General features: G+C 35.7%; 1 protein-coding gene across 1 annotated transcript in view; it reads right to left on the bottom strand.

Annotated features, from left to right (window-relative positions):
• Window positions 1-2,891: 2,891 nt before the first annotated feature.
• The window catches only part of LOC121380465, a 50,155-nt gene continuing 41,947 nt past the window's right edge, over window positions 2,892-11,099 (bottom strand). Inside the window, exon 3 of the mRNA XM_041509285.1 lies at window positions 2,892-3,253. Coding sequence (XP_041365219.1) covers window positions 3,137-3,253 — 117 coding nt within the window. The 3' untranslated portion in view covers window positions 2,892-3,136. The remainder of the gene's footprint in view (window positions 3,254-11,099) is intronic.

Genomic DNA, 11,099 nt, shown 5'->3' with positions numbered 1-11,099 from the left:
AAGAGGGTGTAGTGGTCTTATACCTACTCACTGAATCGTTAAAACTCGCTATGGGCGTGAGCTGGTACCGGGCTGCGAACCCTGTACCTACCAGCCTTATGCCCGATAGTTTAACCGCGACACCACCGAGGCCGGTTCGCGAGAATTATGCACGTTACTGTTATGACGACTGTTATTTCCATGAACAACCAATTACAAGACTGATCTGTTGTGACCAACCAGTTAGAAGACTGATATGCTGTGACCAACCAATCAGATGATTGCTCTGTTGTGACCAGCCAATCAGATGATAGCTTTGTTGTGATCAACCAATCAGACGACTGGTCTGTTTGTACCAACGACAAAAAATACACGTTTTATTACTCAGGGTTTAGTTTGGACCCCAAAACATTGTTAGAAATTTAGCGAATTTAATCGGAAAATCTGTAGCCAAAATCAAGTTTCAGTTAGCTGAATGAAAAATAACAAAACTAAGGATTCTTAAAGAATTGTGCGTACCGTAAATCTTGTAATAGACGCCTAGGTTTCTTCTTTTCTTCGCGTCGCTTCAAGACCAGGCATCGTTTTAAGGCAGGCTTCTATTTTTTTCATGCCAACTTTTCTAACATAGCCTTGTTGTAACATCTTCTAATGTAGGCTTGCACACCTAGCTTTTTTCTTTCCTGTTATTCTCACTATCATGTTTATATCAGCTTTTGACGTCAGGCAACGGGAGTGAGGAGTATAGTGTGGCCATTAACCTGACAAAGCTACAGAAGCAGAAGTTGGCCTTTAATGAAGCCAGGCTACTATTCAAGGCAAGCCTCTATTTTTTTTTCGTGATTCTCTGAGACCCGGTCTCTAATTAAGGCAGTCTTGAAGGATTTAATGTATATGATTTTATTTGTCTTCAAGGTGGTGGGTAATAATGAAATATATTCGTAAATTCAACTTCTAAAAAGCTGCGTAAACCCTGATATAGTTATTCTTATGACGTGTAGCTATTTTTTCTACTACCAAACACAGAAAAGTCTAATTCGGTAACCCCTTAATTTACATAATCCACCGTCTGTGTATTAAACATAACAATATACCTGATACAGTTTAAAATACGGGTAATGCCACTTAATGCAAGTAAAACATCAGTTGATAACATTTTTCACATAATTATATAAATGAATATATGCAGTATTCTATATATTTGAGGTATCTTCGATATGTTTGACATATATGGGCAAATAATTAACACAGATGACGTCATGATTCACATTTTGATTCCTATTTCATAAAAAAATACAACTCTTTAATTTCTGTTGTACATTTAAATATAACAGGCTGATTAAACTTCACAGATAATTTAACAAATTATCTTCTTTTTTTCGGAAAGCAGTATGTATAGTTGGGCTAAAGAGATGAGGGGTTAAACACTAATAAACTACGGTATCTGAACGGACGATCAAGGGTATCCTTAATTTGAAAGAAGATATACCCAAACATAAATGTAACCCGTTCAAACATGCTACGGTTTCAGACTTTCTACTAATGGCGTTACGTTTTTAGACATTCCACTAATAATGGTGTGTTTTCAGAATTCTACTTACGGTGTTACATTTCCTGACTTTCTAATAATGGTATTACACTTTTCGTCTTTCTACTAATGGTGTTACGCTTTCAGACTTTCTACTAACGGTGTTACGCTTTCAGACTTTTTACTAATGATGTTACTTTTTCCATCTTTCTACTAACGGTGTTACGTTTTCAGACTTTATACTAATGGTATTACGTTTTTATACTGTCTACTAACGGTGTTACGTTTTCAGACTTTTTACTAACGGTGTTACGTTTTTATACTTTCCACTATCGGTGTTACGTTTTTATACTTTCTACTAACGGTGTTACGTTTTCAGACTTTTTACTAATGGTGTTACGTTTTTATACTTTCTACTAACGGTGTTACGTTTTTAGACTTTCTACTAACGGTGTTACGTTTTTATACTTTCTACTAACGGTGTTACGTTTTTATACTTTCTACTAACGGTGTTACGTTTTTATACTTTCTACTAATGGTGTTACGTTTTCAGACTTTCTACTAATGGTGTTACGTTTTCAGACTTTCTACTAATGGTGTTACGTTTTCAGACTTTCTACTAATGGTGTTACGTTTTCAGACTTTCTACTAACGGTGTTACGTTTTTATACTTTCTACTAACGGTGTTACGTTTTCAGACTTTTTACTAACGGTGTTACGTTTTTATACTTTCTACTAACGGTGTTACGTTTTCAGACTTTTTACTAATGGTGTTACGTTTTTATACTTTCTACTAACGGTGTTACGTTTTTATACTTTCTACTAACGGTGTTACGTTTTTATACTTTCTACTAATGGTGTTACGTTATGGTGTTACGTTTTCAGACTTTCTACTAATGGTGTTACGTTTTTATATTTTCTACTAATGGTGTTACGTTTTCAGACTTTTTACTAATGGTGTTACGTTTTTATACTTTCTACTAATGGTGAACCTTTCTTATTTATGCCGCACCGAAGGTTGGAGGAGCTTTAGGTCCCACAAATACCTCTGAAAGGCCCCGTGAAGGTCCTTGACAAAGTGGAATGTAATGGTTTTCCTGGCTTAACTCAATTCCAACGTCTCCCTTTTGAGAACTGCATACATATATTTATATACATTATTGAAATGCATATGTATATGATAAAATAGGACTCGATCGATCGATCAAACAATAAAATCAACCAATCAATTAATCAGAATGCCGACTAATCGATCGGTCAACCAATCACATCAACCAATCAATTAATCATTATATCGGTAGGCCGACCAATCGATCGGTCAACCGATAAAATCAACCAATCAAATCAACCAACCAACCAACTAATCAACCAATTAATCAGTATACACTTAGAAAATATATGCATTTACTTATCTACTAATTCTAACCACAAAATAAATCATATGTACATTTTTTGTGTGAGAGTGTGTGTGTCGTTGCCTAAAAATAGGTTTCGTCAGTTGTTTGTAACTTGACCCAACATGGGCCTAACAAGAGTTAGTTTTATTAGCCTGTGTTTGGCACGACGACAAAGGTCCCGCCTGTTGTCAAACAAAGTCACGTGGTGTCTTGACGTCACTGACGACGACAACTACAACACTACCGTAAACAACACTATCATCGTGATCATACAGCACAGCAGAAAAACGATGACGCCGACAGCTACGGCGATGTTTACTCCAGCGCTGAACTTCGGGTCGGCGGTTACCTAAAATAAAACAGAAAAAAAAGAGTTATTATATCAGATATATAATTCGGGCTTGGGAGCGTGTATATTTTAAATAATACACACCGGAGAATGTTCATTATAAATACAATATTAACTGGGAAGTTGAAATCTTGAGGGAATGCAAAGTTTGTTTGTTATGTTTAACGACACCACTAGAGCACATTGATCTATTAATCATCAGCTATTGGATGTCAAACATTTGGTAATTTTGACATCTAGTCTTAGAGAGGAAACCCACTATATTTTTCCATTAGTTGCAGGAGATCTTTTATAGACAGGATACCACATACCACGACCTTTAATATACAAGTCGTGGTGCACTGGTTGGAACGAGAAATAATCCAAAGGTACCACCAATGAGGATCATTCCTGGACCGACAGCGCACCAGGCGAGATCTTTACCACTGGGGGAGTGTATATTAAAAATGATATGCACCGGGGAGTGATTATTATAAAAACAATATTGACTGGGGAGATGAAGTCTTAAGGGGGTGCAAAGCGTACGTGACACCGGACTCGGTGACGTCATATATTGTGGTTAAATCATCGGCATTAGGACCGGTAGATACTGGGCCCGCATCCCTGTATTAGTTGAAATCCACTGTTAGGCCATTATAAATCAAATGTTAGATTTCCATCAATTTGGAGTGCGGTTTTTATAATGGGGGTGATAACATTTTATTTTTTATTATACATTTTTGGGATATTGGAAATTGATTTATCCTGTGAAAAAAAAACCGGTTTGCCGACCTTTTATCCTCGAGACTGGCGGGGATGAAAATCAAGAATGTATTTTAGAATGGCCTTAATTAGCGGCTCAACGGCATGCATTGGAACAGCTAATATGGGTGCCCAGAACAGCGTGCTCGAACCTTACGCACGAAAATCGGGGTTGGGGTCTGGTACCTACCACCTTTAAGTCATTATATTACCACGGCCGGTGTTTGGAGGGGGTCTTTGTTAGGGTGGGGTGTTTGTTTTGTTTGTTATTGTTGTTTTTTGTTATTATTGTTGTTTTTGGTTGTTTTTATGGGGAGTTTTTTGTTGTTATTGGGGGGGGGGGTGTTGTTTTGTTGTTGGTATTGTTGCTGTTTTCCTAAAAACTAATGACGTACTTGAATTATAAAAACCCTCACATTAATTGATATTTCAGCAACAAAATGGAAATATTCAATTATCGTTAAGCTCTGTAAAATTGGTCATCATTAGATTTTTTTATAACGTTGTGTGCAAAACTTAACAAGATATTCCTTATGACTGCTGAACAGCAGTAATGGAAGACATCAACAGGAAGTTAGATATCTGTCATTCCACTCAAACACACATGAAAAAATTAATGACTGAAACTGGCGTAGAATCGATATCGCATACCGCACTCGAGCTATCAAAATGCTGACTGTTTATACGCGAGTGCACCATCTCCACACTGAATTATGCATTCACAGGTCTCAATTTATGTTCTGCGAAATGTTTAGAAAAGAAAGTAATGTTGTTTTATGATATCTCAGAATATGTTAAACTGAGAGAGAGAGAGAGAGAGAGAGAGAGAGAGAGAGAGAGAGAGAGGGGGGGGGGGGAGGGAACCTGCTGCTGCTACACAGCCTATTCCTTTCATAAAGCAACAATGTATTTTTACATGCACTTCACCATGGGCAGAACAGTAGATACAACCAATCGTGGAATACTGGCTAAGACGGGATAGGAAATGAGTCGGTCCATGGAGTGCGATCGATCTTGCTATCCTTCGCACTTTTCAATTCAATTCATTTATTAACCTTGTACATTTACAGTTCATCAGTTATACATACAAATGCATATACAACAAGACACAATGGAAGGTGTTGGCATGAAAAGGACACGGAGAATATAAATGCTTTTGTATAGAACTCTGTATATAGACTATTTAACTATCGAGTCTCGTCTTTGAAACATTTTGAACAGATATTTCCCTAATTTACATAAATCATTTACATTGTTAGTTGATAGTAATTCTATCAATTTAAACATAGATGGATGGATTCTATAATATTTCTTAATATATAAAATTCTATAATCACTGAAAAAGGGACAACATAATATCACATGAAACTCGTCCTCAATTTCACCTATTTTACACAAGACACACAATCGTTTAGATTTACTTATGTTATGATAGCGTCCAACTTCAATAGCTAAACTATGTGATGATAATCTTATCTTTGTAATACATTTTTTATATCACTTGGAATAGGTTTCATCAGGTAATTTTGTAAAATAAGCTCTTTTACTAAATATTTATACAAATATGAACATTTGTTAGACGTGTCCAGGAGCCCATTAAGATCTTGCTTACACTGGTCCATAATTCTCTGTTTTATTAATAACAAATGAAAATTATAGTTTAATGTTTCTTGGTTACACCACAGTTCATATAAACCTAATGCACACAGTGTTTGCCTTATTTGTCTTGCCCAGTTATTACCTGTATCACATTTTGATCTAAGTTCCACATATGCAGAGTACAAGATACAATTCTTTGTGTTCAGTAATTTAAACCAATATTTTATCATACGGTACTTACGAGTATACAAAAGGGGATATCTACCTAATTCAAAATATAACATAATAGTAGTAGTGGAACTTTTAACATTTAGAATATTCTTACAAATTCTATGTGTAAATTCTCTATAGAGTTTGCCTTGTAAAAACCCCAAATCTCGGCACAATAATTCAAAATACTTGCTATGTATGTATCAAATAAAGACAAAGAAGACCTATGGTTTAACATTAACTTATTTGTATTTATCTTTAATGCATATATGGCTTTTCGTCCCTGATCTGTCAATAAATTGATCGCATGCGTAAATTTACCATTATAATTAAAACCTAATCCGAGATAAGTAAACTGGTCTAGAGCCTCGAGTAACAAATCATTATAATACCATTTTTCATAATCACATCGGCACCCGCCCTTTCTGAAAACTACTATTTTAGTTTTTTCAACATTAAGACACAAACCCCATTTTATATTATAGTAATATAAAGTGTTTAACATTTTCTGAAGACCTTCAGCCGTTTTTGAAAAAATCCCTATATCATCAGCGTATAGTAATAAAAATAGACTAAGTTCCTTTAGCTCATAATCCGGACACATGTTATCAATGAATGCATTTTCTATATCATTTACATAAAAAGAATACAAAATCGGTCACAAAATTTCACCCTGCATTAGACCGATATCATTATTAAAGAAATGAGAATTAACTCCCCTTATACTAACACAGGATTTGACAGATTTATACATATTTTTAATAATGTTCAAGCATTTGCCTCTAATTCCGATTCTGGACAGCTTAAACCATAGGTTTGTTCTATTTACAGAAACAAATGCTTTTTTTATAATCAATAAAACAGCAATAAAGTCTAGCTCTATCCGCAAGGGTTTTTGTGATAATGGAAGATAAACTAAAAATTGCATCTGTTGTTCCCATACCTCTACGAAATCCAAACTGGGCGTCACTGATTTTGTCAAATTCCCCCGACCAGTCTAACAGTCTTTTATTAAGTATAGAAGTAAATAATTTACCGAGAGCACTAAGTAAACTGATCAGCGGTATTCCCATTTTTAAAAACGGGCACAATAACTGCATCACTCCAAGCAGCAGGGAAAATGCCTGCATTTAAAATAATATTAAACATATCTTTGATAATAGGAAACAGAAATTCTTTGTATTCAATAAGAAATTCATTTAAAATGCCATCCAGTCCTGGACTCTTATTTTGCTTCAAATGTGATATTGCTACTACTAATTCAGAGTCAGTAATGTCACAATCTAACTTTTCGTACAAACAATCATATTTTGTAAAATCATCATCATCATCTACTGTCTCAGTAAGGTTATTGTCAGTTTGGACCACTTCTTTAAAATGATTATAAAATTCACTCAAGGCTCCATTTGGTTTAACATGTTTTCTTTTTGAAAAATTATGATAAAATTCTTTAGGGTTATACTTTCTTAAGTATTCAAGGTGATTTCCCTGCCACTGATGATATTTTCGTTTGAGTTGTCTTTCTAATTTTTTATATTTACTTTTACAGAAATGTAAGTAATTATTATTTTCAGGTGATTTGTCAGAGTTGAAAGTTCGTAATGCCCCCAGGTAGGTCTTGTACAACTGTCTACACTCTGTATTGAACCATGGTTTGTCACATCTATTGTTTATCCTGCTACTGGTGTTATTACTGAAACCTACACTCTGTAGTGAACCATGGTTTGTCACATCTATTGTTTATCCTGCTACTGGTGTTATTACTGAAACCTACACTCTGTATTGAACCATGGTTTGTCACATCTATTGTTTATCCTGCTACTGGTGTTATTACTGAAACCTGCACTCTGTAGTGAACCATGGTTTGTCACATCTATTGTTTATCCTGCTTACTGGTGTTATTACTGAAACCTACACTCTGTAGTGAACCATGGTTTGTCACATCTATTGTTTATCCTGCTACTGGTGTTATTACTGAAACCTACACTCTGTAGTGAACCATGGTTTGTCACCTATTGTTTACCTGCTACTGGTGTTATTATGAAACACACTCTGTAGTGAACCATGGTTTGTCACATCTATTGTTTATCCTGCTACTGGTGTTATTCGTAAACCTGACTATACCAGTATCACATTTAAAGAAGTTAAATGTGATATCATGTATCGACATTTAAAATGAACCATATTGTCTATTCTTAAATGTGAATCAACATCGACATTTATGATACATCTTTGTAAACGATCTATGTTCACCTTAATAGCTTCCTTGCATTGTTCTTTATGATCATTGTTCCACCTATATTTTCCATATTTAACCCCCTCCCGATCCACAGTTGTAACTAACTGTGTAAGTGGATTTAATACATTGTTAAATGAAAACGAGACATGCGCTCTACCACTGAGTTATATTCCATCTCGCAAAGTGTTTGTAGTCAAAATTAGATGTTTGATAACAATAAATTTGAAACATTCCTTCAGGAGATTGCACATGATACTGAGTGAACTCTTTAATCCGTTCTTTGTCTCCGTGCTGGGGTGTCGTTAAACATTCATGCATTCTGTTCTTTGTCATTGGTGTCTCGTTCCAGCCAGTGCACTACGACTGATATATCACAGGCCGTGGTACGTGCTATCCAGTCTGTGGGATGGTGCATATAAGATATCCCTTGCTTGAGATGGTGCATATAAAATATCCCTTGCTACTAACGGAAAAATGTAGCGGGTTTCCTCTCTAAGACTATATGTCAGAATTACCAAATGTCTGACATCCAATAGCCGATGATTAAAGAGACATTCCTGAGATTGTTGCAAATGTTTTAGACGTTATCGACTGACAGTGACTTTTTAACGATTGTAATTACATATCATATATATTTTTCTGCATAAAATATTAATGGCTGCCAATCAAACGTGTTTGTGACCGTTCCAATATTCGTAGTAGGTTAAATTTCATTTTATTTCCTAAAATATAATTTTTTCGTACGTACGAAATTATTTGAAGACCAAATTCAGTTTTGGCTTCTTACAAATATCAAGATGACCAGAAACACATTGAATATACAAACACTGATATTCTAAACAAGAAAATATATTTAAAGGGACATTCCTGAGTTTGCTGCAATTTTTAAGATGTTATCGACTAACAGATACTTTTTGACGATTGTAATTACATATCAAATATATTTTTCTGCAAAATATATTAGTGGCTGTATATTAAACGTGTTTCTGACCGTTCTAATATTTGTACTAGGTAAAATTTCATTGTATTTCCTAAAATGTATTTTTTCGTACGTACGAAATTATTTGAAGACAAAATCCGGTTTGGGCTTCTTACAAATATTAAAACGACGATAAACACATTGAATCTACAGACACTGATAGTCTAAACAAGAAAATATATTTAATATGTAAGTTTAATCGTAGAAATATTTTATTAGTCGGAAACATCTTGCAATACAGCAAACTCAGGAATGTCCTTTTAATAAATCAATGTGCTTTAGTGGTGTCATTTAATAAAACAAACTTTAAGTTTAACTTTTTGTCATTGGTGCTGTTTGGGGGAAGGTAGCTCGCGTGATGTGCTTGGATCTAACACCACCACCCCCCCCCCCCCTCGGTGGACTCTGATTGGATCCCTCCACTCTCTAACCTGTGTCTCACAACTGATATATCAAAGGCTATGGTACGTGCTGACTAATGGACACATTTAGCGGGTTTCCTCTGAAAGCTGTGTGTCAGAATTATCAAACGTTTGGCATCTAATAGTCGACCTAAGGGTGGGACGTAGCCCAGTGGTAAAGCGAATAGCAGATGTATGTCTCGTGCTGGGGTGTCGTTAAACATCTATTCTATTCTAATAGACGATGATTAATACATCAATGTGCTCTAGTGATATGGCTAAACAAAACAAACTTTAACTGTCATTGCTGCTGTTGTATCAAGTTCGCTGTTATAAAAAAAACAGATCACGCATCCCTGTTAACTGTGTATATATGTATTGACATGCATCTAACGGTCAGATCTATGGGCAACCTAGGGAGACAACTCAACCTCCACAGGTCCTAATTACCGAACTACTCTCGGCCCAATAAAATTCCAAACCTATACGTAGCTCAGTATCTTTTCCTTTAGACCGACCGTTCTAAATAGTATGTCAGAATTATAGGTGTAATTGAAGAGCAATTTGAATAACAACATATCAATAAAGTACTATAATGGAGACAGAACAAGTTGATAGTGCCACTAAAATTTAGTTTGTTTCATATACTATAGTAGTTTACCACAAAACGAAAATAACTGACAATTTCAATGGCTAAGAAATATCGTTTTAGATTTATTGGTCTAAATGTTGTAATCGAGTAGACGAATTATCCGAGGTGGGTGGACGAATTGTACGTGGACGAATTGTACGGTGGACGAATAGTCTGTGGACGAAACGTGGGGGGGGGGGGGGGGGGGGGGGGGGGGGGTCTTAAAACCAATTTATCTCAAGCGAATGCACAATCAGTGAACTACATCCTGCTTGCATCATAACGAATGTGGTGGGGGTGTAGCCCAATGGGAAAGCGCTCTTCTGATGCGCGATCTATTGGGCTATTTCTCGTTCCAGCCAGCGCTCCACAACTAATGTAAAACCAATAGAGGCCGTCGTATGTAGTGTCCTGTCTGTAGGACAGTGAATATGTGAATATAAATGATCACTTGCTGGTAATGGATGGCGTGGTGTCAGTAGGTTTCCTCTCTAGTTATTTGTGCGGTACTTAACAATATGTCCCACACACACCTATAACCATACATAAAAAAATATGATGAGTGCGTCGAACGTGAATAGAACATTAAATTTTATTTGTTTCTTCCTTTCCATCACGATGTCTGCTTTTGACGTGAAATGGGTCAAATGTGTGAGTGAATCCACACGAATGCAGCCTTTCGTAATGAACCGAGACTATCTGATATCGTTCAAACAAATGTAGCGAACGCTGGAACAATCTCATTTAGAACAGACCATTATCGACAAACGTGACCGAACATTACAAATCGTGATATATATATAGGTTACTGGTATTTCCACTAATGTTTTCTACACTATACTAATTGCTAATTGAACAGATAAAAACAAATAATATTTATTTAATACTAATTTATATTTAATCGGGATAGATTTATATATGTGTTGTGTTTGTTGCATTACTGACTCTGTGTTCTTCCACTTTGTTATTGTTTTAATTATCAGAGTTTGATGCAAAATGTTGCTGTGGAGCGGTGGTGTTAGAAGGAAGACAAGAAGGAAGGAAGG

Source organism: Gigantopelta aegis, chromosome 9 (assembly GCF_016097555.1).
Source record: "Gigantopelta aegis isolate Gae_Host chromosome 9, Gae_host_genome, whole genome shotgun sequence".
Taxonomy (NCBI): Eukaryota; Metazoa; Mollusca; class Gastropoda; order Neomphalida; family Peltospiridae; genus Gigantopelta; species Gigantopelta aegis.
This window is presented reverse-complemented; position numbering and strand designations above follow the sequence as displayed.